Genomic DNA, 25,699 nt, shown 5'->3' with positions numbered 1-25,699 from the left:
TCTCAAGTGTCAGTGGTGAGGGAAAGAAAAATACCATGATCGTAGGTCAAGCTTATGACTGAAACCCCAATGCAGAGCTGTTAGGAAACCTGGGCTGGAACATAAAGCCAAAGATTGGAGGCCTCTGAAGCCAAATCCCTCCCCTAAACCCAACTTAACTCATAGGACCAGCTGACTCTATGGGAGGTGGGAAACTGGAGAGATGAGAAAGCTCCAAGACACAGGAGATAAAAGGGAGAAAAGAAGGTGGTTAGGTCTGCCCCACTGAACTTCCAGGTATTTGAGAAAAGGGGATAAAAAGTGAGATGCATTTACGTACATGACCTGTCAACATACAATAGCCTTGTCCTCTAGTAAATATGTCCAATCGAATGTCCCAAGAGCTTACCCCTCTGATTAGCAACACTCCATCATGAAAGGAGAGTAAGCAGTTTTTGGGAGAGGTAATTCACCATGGGCCCTGAGGGTGCCTGCATGTTCTTATTGGTTTGCCAAGAATGCAAGGCCCTGACCACATTTTACCTTGGCCTTTTCTCAGAGTTGTGTTTGCAGGGAGCAGCCCTGAGGAATGAGGAAATACCGCCCCCCAAGACAAGCTTGTTACTGCTTATAATAAAAGCAACAGACTCCACAAGCACAGTGTTCCTCTCCTGTAATACAACCCACTGCATGTGTAGGCATCAATCAAGACCCACCTGTGTTGGACTTGGGTCCAATCCACGGGTCTTAGATTTGTGGGCATAGGAAACCAGCATTAACACTAAGCTCTGGCTACTGCTTTTGCCATGAGTAATAAAGGCCTATTTCTAAAGGAAGAGTCTCAGTTTCAGTACCCATGAAACTGTGGCAAGCTAACCTGTTAGCCTGCAAGTAGGATAAAAATCTCAGACCCTTCACAGTTCTTGACAGCAGGAGGGTAGAATGAAAGGGAAGAAACTTGAATGCAATACTGTCCCTTCCTTGAGACTAGAAGTTACGTGGCATGGCCATGTATCCACATTCCCTCCTAATTAAGATCACCAGTGGGGAGTTACTATGTCAGGGAAATTTCCTCGTATTTATTGAGTTAGCTCCGTTTAGTCTTCAACCTCGCAGGCCTTGAAATTTTCTTATTCTGATATGCTTTATAAATTACATGTTGGCTTGGTTTAACTCTCCTTTTAGATTCAAAAGCTCTCTGAAAATAAGAAAAATTATTGACTCTTTAACACGTGCATAATTTTTGTTTCTGTTCAATATTATACTCCGTGGATACTCCACATATAATGTGCTAATTGTCAGCATGTTGATCATCATCACTATTAACGTTTTTAACTAAGAGCCTACAAATACAGAGCCCATTCACCCACCTTCCTTACTCTTCTCCCAGGAAAATGGGAGTGTACAAAGCATATGATATTAGGAAACAGGCCTAGGTTATGACTTTCTCTTCTGTGGATCTTCTGATCCATTCTACAGAAACATTGACTCAATAATCATGTATTTTAGACACAGAGATAGCAACTAAATTGTTTTATTCATACCATGCACATTATTAATCACTTGACAACACAGTTGTAGCCAGGAAATGTAATTTTAAACTCTCAGCTACTTAACTCTCATTTAAAGTTGAGATGTGAGAAATACTAGTTATGATCCTCAAAGGACATTCATTCTTTGGGGTTTCTCTTTGTACCTTGTCTCCTGGAAATACCAGTCACCTTGACTCATCACTTGGGAATAGTGATTTCCCATTTCACTAATTCAGTAAAGAGACCCTGGGGTCTTCCCAATTGTGGGAGGGCAGAAGCTGTCCATAGCGAGATTTGGATATCTGCTCAAAATACTAGGCAAACATTCTTTTTACCCTTCAATATGTTCACATTTTCTTACCATTAGATATGCAAGATACAAAGGGCTTGTTTTAGAGTACACACTCAGGAGAAGAAAAGGCTGCCTGGCCTGCTTTTACATAGAGGGCCTTAAGCCTTCATGCAGGCTATGTCGAAGTTCTCTTAGCCTCATGAAATCCAGCACAGTTCAGGAGATTTTACAGTTTAGAAGAAAAGCTTTGTAGTAATAACCAGTTATTTAAACTGGAATTTTCCTTCTACTTATTGTCTACCAACCAGTCTGGAGTCAGGTTTATCAGTTTGGGTTCGTTGCGGAGCAGACATCAAGATAGGATTTGATGTGCAAGAAATTTATTGGGGGAAATGCCTGTGAAGGACAGAAGAAAGAAAGGTTGAATTCGAAGAATCTTAAACTTCAGCACAAATATAAGAAAGTTCAGCCAGGCCAATGGAGAGTCCTTGAGCCAGAGTTGCCTGTCAGAGAAGTTCCACATCTCCCAAGAACAGGCCTGCTGTAGCATCTTTGTTGTGCTCAGTCATTTGGCTAGGAATGGCTGATGGGAAGTGTGGCCTCAGCAGGATGCAATGCTGAATTCAGAGCATAGCAGCAGGGGCTGTTCATCAGTTATGCCCACTGACGCAGGAAATCTGAGTGGTGCATTATCACATCCACCACGGTAGGCAGCCTAAGGATGGATGAGGACCCAAGTTTCCAACCAGATAACACATCCTCATGACCAGCAGATATAAGAAACAGCTGCATAAAATCCACCATTGCCTTCATTGTGGGCAAACTGCTAGGGATGCTTCCACTACATCACAGTGTTCCCTTTATGAGAGCCCAAGAATAATACCTCCTGTGGCTCAGGGCCTGGCAAAGCTATTCCTCCTGCGCAACTGGTATGTTTTCATCCTGTAGACATAAAGATTTTCTAGCTGATTTCCTCTTTGTCTTAACTATCAGAAAGTTAGAACCAGACTTGGGGTTCTACCTTCAGCTTTAGGTGCTTTTCAATTATCATCTTCTCTAATTCCTTTACTCAGCACAACTGTTCTCTGTGAGTGATCTAAAATGCTTTTCTGAATTAAGACAAGAAATAATGGACAGGCGCGGTGGCTCACGCTTGTAATCCCAGCACTCTGGGAGGCCGAGGCGGGCGGATCACGACGAGGTCAGGAGATCGAGACCACGGTGAAACCCCGTCTCTACTAAAAATACAAAAAAATTAGCCGGGCGTGGTGGCGGGCGCCTGTAGTCCCAGCTACTCGGAGAGGCTGAGGCAGGAGAAGGGCGTGAACCCGGGAGGCGGAGCTTGCAGTGAGCTGAGATTGCGCCACTGCACTCCAGCCTGGGCAACAGAGCAAGACTCCATCTCAAAAAAAAAAAAAAAGAAAAAAGAAAAAAAAAATGAAATAATTACCTTAACCTAGGTTGGTACCATTTAGAACTAAAAATGCTACATTTTAACTGCTTCAGTTTATTCTTTTTATGATAACTTTACACACAGGCCAAATTCTTTCACTCTAAACTAGTGCTATCTAGTAGAAATAGAGCATGAGCCACATGTAATTTTAAGTCTTTAGTAGCTACATTAAAAAGGTAAAAAAGAAATAGGTGAAATTAAGACAATTTAAGTCTTTGGAACCCTACTGTATATTTTCTACTTACATCACATCCCAATTTAAATCAGCTATACTGCAAGTACTCAATGGTCACATGTGGCTAGTGGTTTCTGTCCTGGACACTGCAGGTCTAAACACAAAGACTATGAATCATGAGAGTTAGAAGAGCCTTAAGAACCACAACTGTATCTGATCTGTTTTCATATTGGCTTTGATTAAAGATTTCTGAGCTCCTGGGGGTTTCCTTTTTTCTTTTTTTTTTTTTTTTTTTTTTCTCACTACTGAAGGTTTCTGATGCAAATGCTAAATCTAAGAAAAGTGAGTTCTCCTGACAGGGGTAATGACCATGAAACCCTAAGATTTCTGGAATTTTTCTTTTAATTTCTCTATGTTTGTAATTTTTTCTTCACTGGATCACCTTCGGCTTCCTCTGAGAAATAAAGTAATATAAAATACTCATGTACATCTACTAAGAAAGAAAGGAAACAAATAGAGATGCATTATCTAGATTAAAAATTATTTAGAAATTAAGAGTGTTAGAGTATTAACGTAGGGCACAAAATTGAACTAATAAAATTACTTTAAAGCACACTTATTTAGATATTTTGATGCTCCTTGTTTTGGAGCCAGCTCTAAACTTTACACCTCAATTTGGGATAAGAAGAGTGTTTTCCATTTGAATCAGGGCTGGAAGGCCACAAATGTGGTTAGATTTCTGAGAGTTAAGAATTTGATTTTTTTTTCAGGCATTAACCTACAAAAGCCTCCATTTCCATATCTGGTGCATACAGTAATGCTTACCTTATAAAATAGCTATGAAGAGTAATAATGTTATATATAAGCTTTGTAACAGGCAAATAGTAAGTACTAAATAAATGGCACTTATCATCATTGTTAATTACAAAAGACTGTCAAATCCAGGTATTCTTAACCTGGGGTCTGCAGATCCTTGGCTCATGGATAAAACCGCAGGGGTGGAGATCCCTAAAATTGGATGGGGAAAGATTACATCTGCATTTTCATTAACCTCTAAGCAAAATTTACCATTTCTTTCCATTATGAATAAAGGCAACATCATAGTATTAGAAGGACCTGTCACTTTGCACCAATAGAAGTCACACATACTTTCATATTAAATTTCTGATGTTACAGACATCACAAAATATCTTACATTTATCAGCTTTTTGAAATTATAGTATTAGACTTAATCTTGCTAGATCTTATTAGTGTATTAATAAAGAAATACATGTTATTAATGTATTTTTTTATTTCAATGTAATTGGTTTCCTTTGTAATCCTATGTACTTTGTGAACTTAAAACTTAACTTTTCATTATTCTGAGAAGGGATTCAGCAACTTCACAGGATTGCCACGGCACACCCAAAAAAGTTAAGAATCCCTAAATTTTAGTCTATCTCTTTGCTTCCAGAAAGCCCACCAAGTTTGACAATTGAACACACCTGCCTGAGTGAGCCAATTCCCAAAGTCTCGGGTTTATTTTTCTGTGCGTGACTTAATAGGAAGATATTACGGTCTGGTACATGACTCCATCAATTAACCCATTTGCTGAGCTCACCTTCAGCTTATACCTGGCATCTTTCCTGAATTGTGTTGGGCCTTCTGAGGCACACAAAATGAGCTGACAAGCTGATTTTCTGGTACGTTCTGTTCACACACACCTGGCCCCCACTCGATGTCAGGCCCATGATGAAGCTGGGCAGTGATTCTCAAGCCTGTTCCCAGACCAGCAGGCAGGATCAGCGTCAGTTTATGAGAATTGCAGATTTTCAGGTCACACCCTAGACCTCCTGAAACAGAAACTCTGGGGTCTATCAGTGTTTTCTCAAGCCCTCCAGAGACACACGCTTGAGTCTGAGATCCACCGTGCTAGGGAATCGGAAGTCCGTCCAATCCTGGAAAGAGAGGCTCCCATCTCTAGCATCGGTTGAGACTAACACCGCTCCTGCAACTGGGGTTGAAATTTCAATGCAGGTAGGGCAGAGGGGCGGCCAATGAGTTGAAAGCCGGAGCAAGGGGACTTCTTTTGTTCCTGCACCCCGATTTTACTTACATTACCCGGGGCCTCGAGGGTGACTGATAGAGATTAGCCCTGAGCGTCGGCCCCTCGGCGCCGCCACTGCACAGCGAGAGAAGGGGAGTCAAGAGAGACGCTTGAGTCCCTTGACTGTCCTCCCCTACGAGCTCTCTGGGAAGAGAGCCCCAGACCTGCGAACTCTGGGCCGCTCTGCGGCCGCTTGAACACTTCGCGAGTCTTCCGCCCCGCGCTAGAGGGCGCACTCCATGACGGGAATTGCGGTCTCGGCCGCCCTCGGCCTCAGGCTTTCCGGGCTCTGCTGCCTCCGGAAAACTACAAGTCCCAGGATGCTCGGCGCGGGCGGGTCACGTGGGAGGGGCCGCGGGTGCGGCTAAATAGTCTCCATCGGCCATTTTGTGGGAGAAGCCGCAGCGCCGCCTCTTCTCTCGCGTCCTCGCATCCGCCGCCGCCGCCTCTTCCTCCGCCTCCTCCTTCGCCTCTTCCTGCCTCCTCCCGGCTTCCGCCGCCGCCACTCCAGCCTAATCCCAACCCCAGGGCGAAGCGTTTTCTTATTTATTTCCGTTTTCTCGCCACTACAGCTTCCTGACAAGGTGATCCGGGCGGGCCCCGCAGGAATTTTATCCCCTCACCGGCCTCACACTAGTATCGCATGTCCACTATCCAGAATCTCCAATCTTTCGGTAAGATCCCGTCGCCGTCGCCTCTCTTCCTTGCCCTGCGCGCCTCTCGGCCTGTTGCCCGCCTGGACCACCGCCCCTAGGGGCCCCCTTTCTGCCCTCCCCGCACCCCTAGTGGGGCTTTGTCTCGGCGCCCAGAAAATGGCGACAGGGCCCATGGCGACCCCCTCCCCGAGGACAGCGCCGGACTCCGAGCCCTCCTCTCGGAGCCCCGGCCGCGGGCCCTGCGCCACCCCCTGCCCCGTCCTTGACTCGGCTGTCGCCTCTGCTTCTGCCCCTTGAAACCCTGGCGACCCTATTTCGTGGACTCCTAGATCGGCCCTGCTACTTGCAAAGGGTATGCCCGGCCAGGGGAATTAGGGATCGGCGCCCTTTCTTTGGCAGCTCCTGGGGGCACTTAGGGAAAGATGCGGATGCAGGCCTCTGATCTGTCACAGGCCAGTGGTTCAGTCTTCTCTGCTTGCGTAGCAATTTGTAAAATTACGCCTCTTGATATATATGTAATCTACTTCTTTTTTGGCAAGGCACAGTTACGGTTAAATGACTAAGGTGGGCGTATTCGAGTGTTTATGTTTTCATCAGAATGTAATCGAGATGACGCACATTTTTATAGCGGCTACAATATTAAGGTTTTCTAAATCTTTTTCTCATTAGAGGACCATATTTAACGATAACATTATCTATCTATAACAGCGTTTTTCTACAATGGATATAGCTGTTCAAATGTTTCTCTTTTTGTGAGAGTACCTTGGGGGTTTTATTAATACTCCACCCGCATCTCCATTCCTACCGGCAAAAACAGCAAAGGCACTAGAACCTTCATTGATGACTCTCTGGATTGGTAGTATAATGTATTTCTGGGAAGTAGTTCTTAAAAAATATTTTTCTACTTTGGATTTTTTTTTTTTTTTTTAATCCATTCGCAGACCCCTTTGCTGATGCAACTAAGGGTGACGACTTACTCCCGGCAGGGACTGAGGATTACATTCATATAAGAATCCAGCAACGGAACGGCAGAAAGACACTGACTACTGTTCAGGGCATTGCAGATGATTATGACAAAAAGAAACTTGTGAAAGCTTTCAAAAAGGTAAACGGATTAGGTAGAAAGGATTAGAATTACTGGTGCACACCTCTGAACTGGATTATGATTCACACCTTTATATCAGCGTGGATGAAAATGACTAGACCAAGAAAGTTGTTCTCATTTTTGTAATTAACCTGTAAATATTTAGTTATTCTCCCAGTGTGGTCTCTCATTTTAAAAGAAGATTCGCGTTGCTTTCAAATAAATTTAAATGAAATATTTAGTTCTTGATGTTACACATAAAATCATTTCCTGGTTTACAAATTAATTTGGAAGGATTGTGGGTTATAGAAGACAATCTGTTTCTCTAAATATGATCTAGCTTACTGAAATGGTTAATTCTGTTCATACGGTGAAATAAAACCTCATAGTAGTTGACTAAATTTTGTTGTATATTTATGCACTTTTCCAGAAATTTGCCTGTAATGGTACTGTGATTGAACATCCTGAATACGGAGAGGTTATTCAGCTTCAAGGTGACCAAAGAAAAAACATCTGCCAGTTTCTCTTGGAGGTGAGTGATTGGGTGCTTTATGTGTAACCTTGAGATTGCTTTTAAAATTGTATTTAAAGGCAACATGATTTGTTTTCTGCTAAGTAAAAAATCATACGAATGAAGGAAATTAGGTGAAGTAAAGACATGGTACTTACTTGGAAAGCAAAGACCTTTATCTGGTTTATTTTGTCATTACAGTATTCTGATCATTTCTGTATATACACACACAGGATATTTCTGGGCATGTAAAGTATTCAAATATGTGTTGAATTGTTGGCTATCAGCAGTGCATGCCACAGACAACAGTGTTGCAGTAAGCTGTTGATAGTGATTCTTTTTAATTACTCTTCCATGTTTTCTTAATGAATTTTTATATTTCTCAAGAGTTATTTTGCTAAATTAGATTTTATTTTACAGGTTGGCATTGTCAAGGAGGAACAGCTTAAGGTTCATGGATTCTAAAATGAACCTAAATACGTGGAGAATTTCTTGAATAGTTTTGTTCTCTAAACCCGGTTTGGCTGCCTTGTGAAATGATTCCCTGCAGTAAACGGACTTTTCATTTATTTAATCATTCAAACTTCCATTCACATCTGCATGATTACAGAAAACATGGTGTATGTAGACTAGTAACACATAAGAAAATTGCAGTAAGATGGTAACAAAACCTCATATTGTCTTTACATGTTTCCAATGGAAAATGTTTTCAGTGTTTATTGTTCAGTTTATTACGTTTCACTTGATTAAATTTTTTGTTGTTGCATTAAACCATGTACGTTGCAGCTTAACAATAAAAAAAAAATCTATGAATCTTTGTGAGCAGTTATGCTCCCAAATCTAAGCAAGTAAAATATACATATTTTGTCTTTCTTAATTGGAGTTCTCATTTTGCAAATATTCCTTCTGATTAGCTTCAGCTGTTACACCCAGCGCTTAGAGGAGAACCTATGTCATATGTAGCTTGTGTTTCTCATCTACTGATTTAAGAACAGAAGCAGGAGTAGAAATTCAGCCAGAGCCACTATTCATGGCAAAGCAAGTAAAAGTTGTCAAAGAATTGATCAGATTGTAGTATTAAATGTTGTTAAAGAGTATGAAGTTTAACAGTATTAGCACATAGAGTTCTTTTCTGTGTTCTTATCAGTTGTTACTGAGTTGCCAACAGAAGTCTATCCCTAAGTACCAGATACTGTAATAGTCTTGTGACATAAAGTATATTTAGTCACAGGCACTTCCCTGCAAGTATAGGTTGATGGTATCACTGCCTTACAGATGGAAAACATTGGGCCTCAGGTTAATTTCCCAAGAGTGCTAGAAAGTGACAGGGTGTCAGCTCAGAGATTCCAGCCAGGAAATTTCTTTCACTACATCATGATTTTGGTATGTGTTTCACCAGAGTGAACCAGGGCCACAGATGACAATGACCAGGCGTGATAGTTTTGTAAGAACCACCAGCCACGGTGTCTCATACCTATAATCCCAGCACTTTGGGAGGCCAAGGCGGGCAGATCACTTGAGGCTGGAAGTTTGAGACCAGCCAGGCCAACATGGTGAAACCCCATGTCTACTAAAAATGCAAAAAATTAGCCGGTGCGCACCTGTAGTCCCAGCTGCTTGAGGCTGAGACACCAGAATCTTTTGAAACTGGAAGGTGGAGGTTGCAGTGAGCCAAGGTGGCACCACTGCTCTCCAACCTGGGCAATAGAGCAAGCCTCTGTCTCTTAAAAATACATGTAATTTGCAGTTCTTAAGAGATTTCTGCAGCTCATCTTCTTGAGTTCCAGGCTCCTTTCTATTAAGTAGTATTTACTTGGTTGTACGAGCCATGCCACTAAAATCATTTAGCCGATGCAAAGAAAAATCTACAAGGGCAAACTTTTTAGTTTACTACAGTTGGATAAGGATGCTATGGAAAAAGTCTTATTTTGGGGCCAGTGAACCCTAATGAGCCCTTGCCTATATTTTGGTGATACTATTTTTGGGAAAACAAAATCAGCCCCCACAAAGTTTGCCTCTTAAAGACACTAAGTAATAATAGGTTTGTTATTTTCTCACCTCATCCTTCCTCCAGTACAGTAAGACAGACTATTAAGAGGTATACACCAGAATATAGACCCAAATTTGATAAGCACATTTCTGGAAAACATCAATATAGTTTGATGGAGAAGATCAAGAAGTTTGGGAGAATTTTCCAAGTTATTAAGAACCTCCTACTTTTTCATCTGTAATATTTTATAATAGCACCCTGTTGAGGGGTGCTATGGAAATAGTAAAGCAGAAATTTATATTAACAGCCAGATTCAAGTGCTGCCTAAATAGATACATCTGCTGAGAGCTGAGCTAGTGCCAAGAAAAGAATTAGATGGGAAAGAAAGCACTCCTCATCCTGGGACCCGTAGACAAGCTCTGTAGTAATCACTTCCTTTGTCAGTCCAAAGTGGGTGGGATTAAAAGGCTTAAGGAAAACTTCCCTCTGGATTTCGTGAAGATCACCTTTCCTGATTCTGTTCCCTTCAGCCTATGAGTTCCAGCACCTGATTGGACTTTGAACTTGTGGGGCAGTCCCAATCTTTAGAGCAAGAAAGAAACTAGGAGGCATTGTGTAACTGTGGAGGAAAGACAACATGTCTTAGATGGAGCAAACTGGCAGTAGCCAAACTGGATATCTCTCTGTGTCTTCCATGTTGGAAGGTCTTGATCTGCAGTTTCTTTAGTGGTTTATACTTCAGGGTGCACAATGCGTAATACCAAGTAGAAGACAAATAGGTTTATCCCTTGACTTTTAAACTTGGAGACACCATTAGGAAGTTAAGACCTTTGGTTGAATCATAGCCTGGAGTAAAGTGCTGCCAGCAGCAATGTCCTCTACCTTTCCGTCCTGGCTCTCCTGAGGCCGAGGAAACCCCATGGAAGCAGTCTGATCAACCTGCTTAGGAACTTGAGTAACATGAACTGCTCTCTTAACCATTCCAGAAATGGGGTGGCTCTGATCATATGGAAGGGACAGTTCTAGTTCCAGTCATGGTGGCAGTTAACCAAAATAACTTGAGAAATATGGAGTGGTAATGCAGGCTTCTGTGTGCCATGTGTATGCCACCAGCCTGGCTCCACCTAATGGAATGGGTAATGACAGCTTGGGAAAAGGCAACCTCATTCGACCACCTCCACACACCAATTGCACTGGGTTTCTGAGGACTCCCCTTACCAAGCCAAAGGTCCATTTGGGAGAGAAACAAAGGCATGATCCTGTACTAAATCAAGGGAGTCCTCAATTGTGGACTGTGATCACTTGACAAGCAAGAGGTAGCCAGGTGACATTGTGCTTGTCTGGGATCAAAGGGCCAAGGGAATCAGCTAGAATTAAGCAGGAGCAAAATTATATAAGGAGGCCTCAGCATTGAACACTCTTCACATAGTCATGTAGGCACTTAACTCCTTTTTATCTGGATAATGGAAACATGGGGAAAAAAAACCATAAGTCAGAGGAATAGGCTATATTTCCTCCCTCCTGGAAAACCATTCAGAGTGGAATTAATACTGATGAGGGAATGCCAGACTCCTCCAGTGTTCCTTACCCAGCATTATTGTGTTAGATGATTTTAGGGATTCTCTGAGCTACATAGGAGAACTTAAAATGGCAATTTAAGGCTGGGCACTGTGGCTTATGCCTGTAATCCCAGCTACTCGGGAGGCTGAGGCAGGAGAATCACTTGAACCCAGGAGGCAGAGGTTGTGGTGAGCCGAGATTGTGCCATTGCACTCCAGCCTGGGCAACAAGAGTGAAACTCCGTCTCAAAAAAAAAAAACAGAAAGAACTGAAATGGCAATTTAAACTCAGCATCGGCTTGTGAGGATGCCATCGTGGGTCAGGTGGCTTACCTGGTAAGTCATCAGTCTGATTTTGAACCCACCACGGGTAGCAGTAGATCTGCGCTGGTATATAGATAGCTCTGCACCTGTGAACTGAGGGCCCTGATGCTGCATGATGCTGGATCTAGGTGCCTTCATCTCAAACTAGTGAACAGCCTGCAGACATTTTTCATGCAAAAAGTAATGACATATAGATAGGCACCATTCATTCAAGGCACAAAAGAAGTTTAAAGCCCCCACAGGGAATCTAATTGATCTCAGGCCTCATGCTCAGGCCTCAACTGCAGCTCCCTGTTCTAGCCTAGAGGGTTTTGAAGGCCCCAGGTCTATAGAATCATCCAGAAGGAGGCTAGCTTTAACCCCAGAGTTTGTCTCCATGTGACCTTTACCCATTCTTACCAGGACCCCAGACCCCAGACCCCACCTCCTGAGTCCACTGGCAAGGAACAACATACTGTCTGGAGAGTGGAGATAGAACTTTTAAAAAATGTTTTTATTTTTATTTTTTATTTATTCATTTGTTTATTTTTGAGATGGAGTTTCACTCTTGTTGCCCAGGCTGGAGTGCAATAGCACGATCTCAGCTCACCACAACCTCCCCCTCCCGGGTTCAAGTGATTCTCCTGCCTCAGCCTCCCGAGTAGCTGGGATTACAGGCATGCGCCACCACGCCCAGCTAATTTTGTATTTTTAGTAGAGATGGGGTTTCTCCATGTTGGTCAGTCTGGTCTCGAATCCCGACCTCAGGTGATTCGCCTGCGTTGGTCTCCCAAAGTGCTGGGATTACAGGCGTGAGCCACAGCGCCCAGCCATAAATTGCCGTTTTATGTTCTCCTATGTAGCTCAGAGAATCCCTAAAGTCATCTGACACTAACATTTTTAGTAGAGACGGGGTTTCTCTATGTTGGTCAGGCTGGTCTCGAATCCCAACCTCAGGTGATCCGCCCACCTCTGCCTCTCAAAGTACTGGGATTACAAGCGTGAGCCACCGCACCTGGCATTTTTATTTTTAAATTTATTTTTCCCTTTTATTTTTAGTTGACATGTAATATACATGTTTGTGGGATACAAAGTGATATTGCGATACATGTACACAATATAAAATCAAATCAGGGTGATTAGCATATCCATCACTTCAGACATTTATCATTTCCTTGTATTGTGAGTATTTTAAATCCTCTTTTCTAGGTTATCCATGTCAGCCATGACAAATTCTGTGGGGAAGACGTCACTAGACAAGGATTTGGTAGAAGGTATAATTCCTTGAAGTAAGAAAAGGCCAACCTGGGCGCGGTGGCTCACGCCTGTAATCCCAGCATTTTGGGAGGCTGAAGCAGGTGGATCACCTGAGGTCAGGAGTTCCAGACCAGCCTGGCCACCATGGTGAAACACCATCTCTATTAAAAATACAAAAATTAGCCAGGTGTGGTGGCACACTCGGGAAGCTGGGGCAAGCAAATCCGTTAAACCAGGGAGGCGGAGGTTGCAGTGAGCCGAGATCACATCACTGTACCCAGCCTGGGCGACAGAGCAAGACTCTGTCTCAAAATTAAAGTTAAAAAAAAAAAAGAAAAAAGGCCCACCCCCACCCACTCCCTGGTCATAAACATCCACTCTTAGTGCATCACTGCCATTGACTTGTTAAAAAACGCAGAAAAGCTTAGCCCAATACTAGAATCAGGAAGAATAGTAAATGAGTGGCCAGACACACTGAATGGGAACCAGTAACAGCTCACTCGGTAGATGAAGTATGTTGAAATGAAATATAGTGTACCCCGTGAATGATGCTATTACAGAAGAAATTGAAGGGGACGGATTCCTGTAAGTATGCAGTCCTTTATCACCCCCTTGTGGCCACTTAAACAACTGGAAGGCTCCTAGCAGTTTACATACATTATGAAGGTTTAAGTTGCAATCATCATTAAAGCACCAGCTGACAGGTTTGAGTTTGTCATCACTCAAATGTGATCCAGAAATTAATCTAGCCAATCATTTATTATAATTTATATAAATCAATTGCCATTTTTCTTTACCTGGGAGAGACAACAATGTTTTCATGGTCTTGCTCTGGGGATATATAAAGTACCTCAGCTACTATCTACCACGGTGCTGTTAGAAGGAATTTAATTTAAATGTAAACAGAGACTTCTGTTTACAGCCTCCAGGGAATGAATGATTAAGCTAGAAAACAGTCAAGACTCCTAAATTGTCACTTGTTGAGAAACACAATCTGGAATTTGGATACACACACCCTAAATATTCAGTGCTCTCAATCTAAACCACTGTCTTAGGCCAATACAGAAGTTAATGTGCCTTTCACTTACAAGGTTGCCTAAAGGCTTTTGTCTGGGAAAAGTAGTGACAGGATTCCTTAAAACCCCTTAATGCCACAATACATGATGTCATTCCAGCAGACCTGAAGAACCCAGAACAGGACTCATTTGGAAAACTAATCATTAGGAACCTACTCACTTGCAGATCGTCTGGCAGATCTCACCTGCACAGGTAGGGGAGGGCTAATCTCACCTGCACAGGTAGGAGAGAGCTCAGTAGTAACCTGGAAATGGTGCTGTAGGGATTTGGTCCCACAGGAATCAACAGCAGCATCACCAGATGGGCCTCAGGTTAGAGATCCCCACAAAAGGTGTTAAGAGGTATAGCTTAGGAAACTATCTCTTTAACAACAGATCCTTTGGGCCTTTTTACATTTTTATCAAGCATTGCCCCTCATTTTCTCACTTCTCTACCATTAATAATAAAAATAGCTAATTCCTTTTCAACACTTACATTGTAGGTCCTGCTCTGAGAATGCTACATGCATCAGCTCATATAATTCTCTTCACAGACATCATGACCCAGCATAGATTCCCTGGCCTACCATCACAATCACACCCCTTGCAAATATCATCTCCCCTTGATCCTTTCTACTTTTTTTTTAAATTCACTTGACAACACCCCAATCCAATCCTTGTTCAACCTAACTATCTGACTGCGCCACAACAGCACATAACACCTGGAGATAGCTTAGTGGGGAGGGGGGGGGGATGATGGCTTTTCTTTCTTCCTTTCCCTTTACCAGACTCCCCTCCATCCTCCACTGAGCAAGGTGAAGGCTTTGTCTTATCCGTCATTGAGATATTTGGCTGTCTTCATTTTTCCACCTCCAAATCTACTCTTTGGAGGCAATGTTGCTTACTCTGTCTTCTTTCGTGTACAAGGCATGAAATGCACTCGCTCCACCCATCAAAACAAACCCCTCCATTTGTGTCCTGGGTACTATCTCCTCTTCTCCATAAAATACCACTGTAATTACCTCCTTTCTTCTGAATCATCAATTTCTTCCTCTCTACTGGATCATTTTCATCAGATGGAAACATTATCTAGTACTGCCCGTCTTTCAAATAGAAGAAAAGAAAACCATTGATCTCACATTCCCTTCAGCAAACAAAGAAAGCCTGCTTCTTTACCCCCAAACTCTTTCCCCAGTCGGCCTCATCTAAGTAAATGGCACTGCCATCCATAGAATTGCTCAAACTTAAAACTTTATCTTTGAATCTTCCCTTCCTTTACTGCCTTTACCCCATCCGATCTAATGGGGTCTTATTGTTTCTACTTGCAAAAGGTATCATACCCATCCTTTCCCTTACCCCCAACTTCTGACTAGTGCACCTGACAAGCACAATTGTTTTGCACCCGGATTACTACAGTAGCTCTCTAGCTGGTCTTCTTGCATCCATTCACAACACAGAAGCCTGAGGATTCTCCAAAATTCAAGTGAGATTATGTCAGTTCTCTGCGTGAAAACTTCTAAAGGCTTCTCATTACACTTAACATTACCTCCAAACACATTACAATGGTTTACAGGATGCCACATCACCTGTTCCCTGCCTACCCCTTGTTCTTGCCATCTACTCTCTGACTCTCCACTACACGACCAGACCCACTGGTCTTCAATCTTAAAGCATTTACACTCCATGTTCAGTTGGTCCAGAATACTCTGTCCTGCTCTCCATCTCCCTTCTTGTCCCTCAATTTCAGTTCAAACCTCATCTGAAGAAAGCCATCTCTGACCACCCAATCTAAATAAGCCCCTCACCACCCATCCCTAAGACAGCACCCTGTATTTTGTTTTCTTTATAATACTTAACTTTATTTAACAACATCTTGCTCATTGTTTTGCTAGTTTACCTTGCATCTCCCTACCACTAACATGTAAGGCATACAAGAGATACTTGTAGGAGATGCTGTCAGTGCCTCACCCATATCCCTTGGCACTCACCTTTCCCACACATGTGCCCTGGATGCTCCAACTGCAAGCATCTGTGTCCAACTGCAAGCATTGCTTGAGGGCATTCCCTGGCCCCAGGAGCATGCAAGGGATGGAAATACTTGAGACTGGGGCAGGATGGAAATGCCAAGGAGTTAACACCTGCCCCCTGCACCCCTCACACTAGCAACCTCCAATCAGTGGCAGGTGGAAATCGCTATATAAATATCCCAGCTCACTTACCCTCAGGTAAGAAAAGCATGAAAGCATGGTCTATACTGACTCCCAGGATTTCCCAGCAAGACCGGACCTCAGTTGCCGATAACGATAACCTGTCAATAAAGTACCATTTATTGGCTCCCTTCCCTTCCCTTCTCTGTCTCATTTTCCCATACCTCCACCTATGCTTTCTGAGATCACCTCCCAAATAAACTACCAGCACTTACATCCTTATCATAGCCTTCTGGGGGAACCCAACTTAAGATATCTTTGTAACTCCCACCCCAGTTTAGATCAGGGTCTGAAATACAATAGGTGCTCAATAAATATTTGTTGAACAAATGAGTAAATCTCCCTCCCCGTGACCACCACTCACCCTTTGGGAAATTCCAGACTTATCTATTATACATAACGTATCTGTGGGTCGTTTTCCATTTTGAAGATATTTGGAGCCTGTGTATCTCTGAGATGGGAAGAGAATAGATATTTGAAATAGGATTGCTTGAAAATAATTATTTCTGGTAAGCCATTTCCTTACTCTTTCTTTCATGCTTCTCCCCTGGAGTAGGGGAAGAAGAAGGGAGTTCAGTTCCAGGAGAAAGGAAGCTGGAAAAATGAATGCCTGGCAGGGACGTATTCTACCAGGGCCTTGGAAAGACTTTGGTTCTAGGCCCCTTTGCCCTTTGCCAACATTTTCCTAGCGGCCTAGCTTGCCCAGATGCTGGCTGATACTTAGTTATCTTCTTATCACATCATTCTACATATGCAAGAAGTATCCATGGGGAAAAAGATGGATTATTTAGTTAGAGGTATTAGGAAATTTGGCTCAATAAAGAAAAATTGGGTCCCTACTCAATCCACAAACACTAGTGGATTACAGATGGATTAAAGACCTAATTGTGAAAGGCAAAACTATAAAGGTAATCAAAGAAACCCAGAAAGATATGTTGTGACTGGGACAAAAAATAAGGGTTTTTAATTGGTCAAATAAGCTGGGTGCAGTGGCTCACACCTGTAATCCCAGTACTTTGGAAGGCAGAGGCAAGAAGATGGCTTATAGCCAGGAGTTCTAGGCCAGCCTGGGCAACAAAGCAAGACCTCATCTCTATAAAAAATTTTAAAAATTAGCCAAGCATAGTGGCACACACCTGTAGTCCCAGCTATCGGGAAGCTGAGGCAGGAGGATTACTTGAGCCCAGGGGTTTGAAACTGCAGTAAGCTATTATCACACCATTATATTCCAGTCTGGGTGACAGAGTGAGACCCTGTCTCTGAAAAAATAATATGATAAAATATACGTAACATACAATTTATCATCTTGACGTTTTTATCGCATGTCACTCCTTTATTATACTAAACTAGCAAAAAAATATAGTACAGTTATTCTGAAAAAGAATGCTGGGACCACGTGACAGGGCAAAGCAACTAGAACACGATTAAGAAATCAGGCACAGTGAAAGACACATTTGGACATGCTCAAGAGGCATTTCACTGCCACAAAACAAGGCAGGGGAGGGATTCTAAAATATACAGCAAAATGCACTTCTACCCTCAGAAGCCAAAGGCATATCCCGTGTTGGTGTGAGGAATGGCTTACTTTCTGATGACCATACATGGACTAACTATTTCAACTGCCACTAGAAACCCCAAAGTGGTTGTGTGTATGTGTGTGTGTGTGTGTGTGTATATATAGTGTGTATATATGTATATATATAGTGTGTGTATATATATGTGTATATATAGTATGTATATATGTGTATATATAGTGTGTGTATATATCCACATACAAATATATGCATACACATATACATATATAGACAAAACTTAAGTTTATGTGTTGTTTATGTGTTGCATTTACTTTTACAAACATATATATACACATGTGTTGCACTTATATATAATATCTATATTTTATATAGATAAAAATCATATATATCTATATTTATATATAGATATTATATATAAAAAATTTTTAAATGCAACACATAAACTTAATTGAGGATTGATCCCAACCTTCTAAAGCCAGCTTCTCTGGTGTCAGGGAGGAAATAGTTGATTTTTTTTAACATTACTATGTAGGTTACATTTATCTTCCACTGAAATGACTAACCCCACCACCCAAGTCAGTGACCTAACCACAGAAGGGCACAGGACTGGCTCCTGGGGTCAAATAGGCGCTCTTGCTTCATTGCTTCTTGCTTCTTCGTTGGTCATGCCTGAGCATGGTTCCTCCCTCTCCCCTTCTCAAGCTGGTCCCTGGTAAACATAGCCCTGGCAAAACCCAGAGTTACTACCACTGAACTCTCTTGGCTAAGAGAAACCTTCCCTCAGTGTGGACTGAGAACCCATGTCCCAGAGGTACTATTCCAACCCAGCTGTATGAAGGGAGTGGGTGTAGGAGATACAATGGCTGAAAGGAAAATGGAAGCCACTAGTCCCCCATCTGCGGCTACAACTTAAGATGACTACAGCTGGGCACGGTGGCTCATGGCTATAATCCCAGCACTTTGGGAGGCTGAGATGGGTGGATCACCTGAGGTCAGGAGTTTGAGACCAGCCTGGCCAACATGGTGAAACCTCATCTCTACTAAAAATACAAAATTAGCTAGGCATGGTGGCATATTCCTACTGTCCCAGCTACTCGGGAAACCGAAGCGGGAGGATCAGTTGAACCTGGGAGGCAGAGGTTGCAGTCAGCTGAGACTGTGACACTGCACTCCAGCCTGGCTGACAGAGCGAGACTCCATCTCAAAAAAAAAAAAAAAAAAAGATGACTACGAAGTGGTCAGTGTGACATATGCAGAAGTGCGAAGGAAGGGATGGGCAGAGAGGGCATTCCTTGGGACAGTAATCTGTCTGCTGGCCTTTATTTCTTGACCTTGCTCCCAACAGCCATACCTTCCATGGCTTTATGCACAGTCTCTTCATTTCCCCCAGGAACCACATGGGCTTGGTGGGCTTCAAGTTCTTGTCCAATCTATAGACAATGGGAATACCAGTTGGCAGGTCCAGCTCCATGAAGCCTCTTCAGAGACACCCTCCAGATGCTCAACAATGCCCCAAAGGCTGTTGCCATCAGCTGCAATCAGCACCCATTTCCCCTCCTCGATCTAGGAAACTATTTCTTCTTTCCGAAAGGGCAGAGCTATGGCAGTAGTGCCCTTCAGACTTTCACAGGAGGGTAGCTGATCATTCTCACTGGTGTTGTCTTAGATGGGATGGTTGGGCTCCATCAGAGGTGATGAGACATCATAGGAGCACCTCCAGATCTTTACCGAGGCCTCCTCATGCTTGGCAGCAGCTTCTGCTTTATTAAGGCCAATTAGAACCCCATAGTGGCACTCATTCCAAGTCCTCATTACAGGCATCCACATCTGGTCAATGGCATCCAGCACTGTGCAGAGGGTCCAGATGGCTTTTTCTTCCACTGCCCAAGCCACCACGCCTCACAGAAAAGTATCAAGCTGATCAACCCAGATCCATCTAGGCCACTGCCACAAGGTCTTTTTAAACAGCTTTATTGAGATATAATTCACCTAGCAAAAAATTCAGCTATTTAAAGTGTACAGTCCAGTGTGGTTTTAGTATATTCCCAAGGTTGTACAACATCACTACAATCAGTTGTGGAATATTTTCATCACCCCCCAAAAAAACATTGTACCCATTAGCAGTCATTCCTCATTCACGTGTTTTCTTCTAGGAATGTATAGTTTTAGGTCTTACATTTAAGTCTTTGGTCCAGTCTCAATTAACTTCTGTGTATTGGTATAAGGTAGGAATCCAAATTCATGCTTGTACATGTAGATAACCAGTTATTCCAGCACCATTTGTTAAAAAGACTAGTCTTTCGCCCATTGGATCATCCTGGCACCCTTATTAAAAATCAATTGGCCGTAGATGAGAGTTTATTTCTGGACTTGCAATTCTATTCCATTGATCTGTTTATGTATCTTTATGCCAAAACCACACTCTTAATTACTGCAACTTTGTACTGAGTTTGAAATTGGGAATGTGAATCCTCTAACTTTGTTCTTTTCCAGGATTGTTTTGGCTTGTCAATGTCTCTTCCAGTTCAGCTAGTTACAAAGTATCATTTTGCCTCTCATCTGAGGCTGTGTCCTGTACATAGGTTTTTCTCAGGAACCTTGTCGGGAGGTCTTGAATCAGGGGTGACTGAATGCCCCAGCCATGTTCCCAGCTCATGGTATCCCAATCTCATCTTTATACCAACACTATAAACTACCTAGCCCCACTATGTCACTCAACCTGGCTCCTAAAATCCCAGCCTGAGCCAGAGTCGTTTCTCCCCAAATGTCTGAGGGCAGAGCAGCTCCACGATAAAACCCAAGTAAGCTGCCCAGGTGTTTGCAGTCTCACAATGATTGAGTTTTCCTCTGCTAGGAAAAGAGAGGGAGAGAATTTAAAAACATGTAAACATAAACAACATTTATTTTGAAAATTTTTTCTTTTTCTTGTTTTTCTTGCTATGGGTTTCTATTAAATCTAAATTAGTATAAGAATCCTGGAAGAAAGCCTAAGAAATACCACTCTGGACATGGGCCTTAGGAAAGAATTTATGACAAAGTCCTCAAAAGCAATGACAAAAACAAAAAAAAAAATCGACAAATGAGAGGTAAAGAGCTTCTGCACAGCAGAGGAAACTGTCAGCAGAGTAAACAGACAAGACAACCTACAGAATGGGACAAAATATTTGAAAACTATGCATCCAACAAAGGTCTAATATCCAGAATCTATAAGAAAATTAAACAATTAAACATGCAAAAAAAACAAAGAACTGCATTAAAAAATGGGCAAAAGACACGAGAAGACACTTTTCAAAAGAAGACATACAAGCGGCCAACAAACATGACAAAATGCTCATCGTCACTAATCATAAGAGAAATGCAAATCAAAACCACAATGAGATACCATCCCACAGCAGTCACAATGGTCATTATTAAAAAGTCAAAAAACAACAGATGTTGGTGAGGCTGTGGAGAAAAGGGAACACTTATAATACTGTTGCTGGGAATGTAAATTAGTTCAGCCACTGTGGAAAGCAGTTTGGAGATTTAAAAAAGAACTACCATTTGACTCAGCAATCCCATTACTGTGTATTCATCCAAAAGCAAGCAAATCATTCTACCAAAAAGACACATGCATTCGCACGTTCACTGCAGCACTATTCACAATAGCAAAGTCATGGACAACCTAGGTGCCCATCAACAGTGGACTGGATAAAGAAAATGTGGCATATATGCGCCATGGAATACTACACAGCCATATAAAAGAATGAAAGCATGTCCTTTGCAACAACATGGATGCAGCTGGAGGCCATTATCCTAAGAAAATTAAAGCAGAAACAGAAAACAAAATACCACACGTTCTCACTTGTAAGTGGGAGCTAAACATCAGGTGCTCATGGCATAACGATGGCAGCAATAGATACTGGGGACTACTAGAGTAGGGAGGAAGGGAGGAGGGCAAGGGTCAAAAAACTAACTGTTGGGTACTGTGCTCAGCACCTGAGTGACAGAATTATTTGTACCCCAAACTTCAGCATCACACAGTATACCCAGGTCACAAACCTGCACTTGTACCCCCTGAATCCAAAATAAAAGTTGAATAGGAAAAAATAAAATAAAGTTCTGTAATGATACTTTAACACAAACATTTTCTGTAAATATTAATAGTAAATATTTTAGGCTCACAGGCTGTATGATCTCTGCTGCAACTACTCAACTCTGCCATTGAAGCAAGAAGCTGCCATAGAGTATATAAATAAATGAATGTGGCTGTGTTCCAATAAAACTTTATTTATAGACACCAAAATTGCAATTTTATATAATTTTCAGATGTCACAAAATACTATTCACCTTTTGATTTTTTTTCACCAACCATTTTTAAATGGGGGATAATTCCTTTCTTAACTATAGTTAACTACTTTTTGGACCATATGAAAACAATAGGTAGGACAGAATTTAGTCTGAGATCCACAGTTTGCTGACCCTGGATTTAATGTGACACAGGAATCATGGCACTTGAAGGACCCACACACTGAACCAAGAACTTTTGATTAAGCAGCTCATTCCAATTAAAATAGTATTTGCAGCACCACAGTTGGCCTCAGGTTTTAACCTGAAGCCCCTAGAAGTAGGTTAGCCCAGTAACAGTGGACAAAAGCCTATTTAGAGAGACATTTCCAAAGCACGCCAGAGACAGACCTGAGTTAGAGCCCGCTTGGCCTTAAGGTCCTTGGATATTTTCCCCAGGTGGTCAAGGCCATGTTAATGCCTGCGTCCAAGGACCGAAATTGCCTCCATGGATTCCAGAGTTGCAAGGCACATCCCTGTTCAATTTAGAGAGGGAGAGGAAAAAATAAAACATCATTCAGAATTGCCTTTTTGGCACAGGCAGTGTTGGTGTCGTGAGGACTTTTTGCTAAAAGGCCTAAATTCTGTCCTGGCTCCGCTGTCAGCTCCTGTGACCAGGAGATGCTCTAAGCCCTGACCGCCCAGTCAAAATCCTGGTGCCGTTGGTTTCTAGCTGTGCCATATTAGAAATCAACAAGCCTCAGTTTGTTGATTTCTAACAAACTGAGAGATATCTCCATTTCCATATATATAAAGTGGAGCTATATCTCCCAAGCCTCTGTTTCCATATCTATAAAGTGGAGATGATGATGATAGCCTCAGGGACTCATTGTGGGGATTTTATTGCATAGTGCTTTGCACATAATATGCATTTAACAAATGTTAGCTTTTCATTATTACATATCAAGGGAGAAAACATTGGTCATGCTATCTTTATGGAAATCAAAGAGGAAAGGATATGAAAATGTGAAAGGGTGCGATCTAATGTGGAATTTCAATTGTCTTTTTACAAGCAGAGCTGTGGAACCCTGCGACTAACCCTTTGTAGTTATAGCTCCATTTTTTTTTTTTTTGGCAACTTTTCTCCTTTTTTTTTCTTGATCAGTGTTGCCAGAGGCTTATCAGTTTTTATTCTTTCATCTTTTCAAATAACCAACCTCTAGCTTTAGTGATTCTTCCTATTACATGTTTATTTTCTGTTTTATTAGTTTCTTCCCTTATGAGTTTTCTTCCTCCTACTTTCTTTGCATATTCTTTTTGTAACTTCTCAATTTAGTTGCTTAGCCCATTAACTTTTCTTTTAGACTGTAAGCACTTAAGGATTGTAAATTTCCCTTGCGCAGCCCGCAGATTTTGATTTTAGTATTTTTGTTAACATTCACGTGCAAACATTTTTTTTTCTTTTTTTTTTTTTGAGACGGAGTCTCGTTCTGTTGCCCAGGCTGGAGTGCAGTGGAGCGATCTCAGCTCACTGCAAGCTCCGCCTCCCGGGTTCACGCCATTTTCCTGCCTCAGCCTCCCAAGTAGCTTGGACTACAGGCGCCCACCACCGCGCCCGGCTAATTTTTTGTATTTTTAGTAGAGACGGGGTTTCACCGTGTTAGCCAGGATGGTCTCGATCTCCTGACCTCGTGATCCGCCCACCTCGGCCTCCCAAAGTGCTGGGATTACAGGCGTGAGCCACCGCACACGGCCCACATATAACCATTTTCTAATGCCTGTTTAATAAGGTGTCCTCCACTCCTTGGGGAGCTCTGTGGTCTATTGCCCTGCTCAGAGCCTTCGGAAATATGCAGTGCTCTTGGCATCCTCCTCAATCTTGTTCGTTTTCACTACTTGTGGCAAAACTAATTCAAATATTGCATGTGGATATAATCAGGTGTTAACTGATTTCCTTGAAGACAGCATTAACTTTCCACTTTCTCATTATCTTGGGTGTTTCTATGCCTCACAGCGTGGCAGGGATATTTTTACTCTGCTTTAGTTAACCACAAATCCACAGGTGTTTGTACTTTCACTAGTTGAAAACTGGTAGATGCAGTACTCACATATGGCCAAGAGATGGTGCTATTGACCCATTTAGGTCCAGGCTTTATGTTGTGTATACTGTAGTCATCTAATTTGCTTGCTTTTGAGTTTGTTTCAGAGAAAAGGTCCAACGTCAGAAGAGTTGAGAGGTTATATGATACTGGCTAAACTCTCAGCTCCTCTAGGCACTCAAGAAAAAACATAACAAATAAAAACTCTGGTTTTAAAGATGCAGAGAAATGTCTGGCAATGCACCCTCAGGGGACCTCTCATTCCAGAAGTCTAGAAACCTCCCAGAAAGAAGAAGCACTTGCTTTCCTGTGTCCCTATGTTTGCGAAAGCTACTCAGCCATTCCCTGGAGAGGTTTCTCTTGGTGCAGTCTCTCGGCTGACGTTTTGGATCACAAATGAGCAGTCGGCACATAACTCGATTTCAAGAGTTAAAAATCTTAGCCTTTAGTTGGGAACAATTTTCCAACAAATAGGACGTGGAAGTGATGTTATCTGAGGGAGAACATGGTGCCTCTGAACTGTTAGACCTTTCTAAACTACACAAATGCCTGTGTGCACAATGCGTACACCCCACATACACTCCAGCATTCACCCCACCCCCACCCCCACCTCCCCCACCCCCACCTCCCCCCCCCCCACACACACACACACACTCATTCCCCTTCTCTCTCTCTCTTAAGTGACCTGAGCTCCAATCCCTCTGCAGCCTCCTGAGGGCTTCTTATTCTTTAATATGAATGACAGTCACCAGGCAAGTTTATTAAAATGCAGATTCTGACTCAGGAGACCTGGAGTGGCCCAAGGTTCTGCATCTTTAACAAGCTCCCAGGGGATACTGGCCATCTGGGTTTGCCAGCCACATTCTGAGGAGTAGAGGTTCGTGGCAGTGCAGAGTGGCATAATGACAGGCATCAATGTGGTTGATTCAGAGATGCCCCAGTGTTCCCGGATCAAACCGAGGGTCGGGCCGCTTATTCTCGAGGCCCAGTAACGAGATGCAGATGAACTGGGAGAGAAGAGAATTTATTTCTGTAACCGGGTAACCAGACCAACTTAAAATTACAAAGCTTTCCATTGCTTATATACTTTCTAAGCTATATGTCTACGTGTAAGTGTGCATTCATCTGAAGACATAAGTGGTTAACTTCTTCTAACATAACTAAGGTCTGAGTTTTGAAGACCTTTCTGTGGAGCCTCAGTAAATTTACTTAATCTAGATGGGTCCAGGTGCCGGAGTGATTACCCTTATCTTGTCTCCTGCTAAATCATGGAGGTTTGAGGAGTTCCTTTAGACCATCCCCCCACCCCCCTGCCCAGTAAAACTTGTTTGTGGAGGTCTGGGGAGTTTCCTCAGACTCCCTAATAAAACTTGCTTAATCCTACGCAGGTCCTGTTAAGAATTCCTTCACTATCCTGTCATGCTTCAAGGCCCAGGAAAGGCCTAGGCAAAACTCTTGGTGGGCTTTGTTACATTCCAGCCTTTGTATAAGGAGACTGGCTCTATTAGCTTTTAATATTTAACCTAACCACTCAGTCAGTGCTGAAACAGTTGTCATGGAGGCTTGCCTGTTGAGCTGTTAGTGAGACCTGGCCTGCCATGCCAGGACTCAGAATCAGAACCCCTGGATTCAGATTCGGGCTCTACCACTTTCCAGCTTT

At 42.5% G+C, this 25,699-nt stretch overlaps 1 protein-coding gene, 1 long non-coding RNA gene and 1 pseudogene across 2 annotated transcripts in view; 1 reads left to right on the top strand and 2 right to left on the bottom strand.

Annotated features, from left to right (window-relative positions):
- Nucleotides 1-25,699, bottom strand: part of LOC105737684 — a 150,289-nt gene that overhangs the window by 2,642 nt on the left and 121,948 nt on the right. The gene's annotated exons all lie outside the window — the stretch shown is intronic.
- EIF1B (eukaryotic translation initiation factor 1B) lies at nucleotides 5,720-8,624 on the top strand. Its single transcript, XM_003256889.4, has 4 exons — nucleotides 5,720-6,191; nucleotides 7,115-7,278; nucleotides 7,688-7,789; nucleotides 8,189-8,624. Exons 1-4 carry the CDS (start codon nucleotides 6,161-6,163, stop codon nucleotides 8,231-8,233), a joined length of 342 nt encoding a protein of 113 aa, XP_003256937.1. The 5' UTR covers nucleotides 5,720-6,160; the 3' UTR covers nucleotides 8,234-8,624.
- Nucleotides 18,919-19,648, bottom strand: LOC100601800 (annotated as a pseudogene).

The sequence above is a fragment of the Nomascus leucogenys genome, chromosome 4 (genome assembly GCF_006542625.1).
Source record: "Nomascus leucogenys isolate Asia chromosome 4, Asia_NLE_v1, whole genome shotgun sequence".
NCBI classification, from domain to species: Eukaryota; Metazoa; Chordata; class Mammalia; order Primates; family Hylobatidae; genus Nomascus; species Nomascus leucogenys.
The sequence above is the reverse complement of the archived record's forward strand: the minus strand, read 5'-3'. Positions and strand labels throughout refer to the sequence as shown.

Coding starts and splice junctions, on each gene's coding strand:
- EIF1B (XM_003256889.4), top strand. CDS start 6,161: ATGTCCACTATCCAGAATCTCCAATCTTTCG. Junction 7,279..7,687: donor TTGTGAAAGCTTTCAAAAAG/GTAAACGGATTA, acceptor GCACTTTTCCAG/AAATTTGCCTGTAATGGTAC. Junction 7,790..8,188: donor TCTGCCAGTTTCTCTTGGAG/GTGAGTGATTGG, acceptor TTTATTTTACAG/GTTGGCATTGTCAAGGAGGA.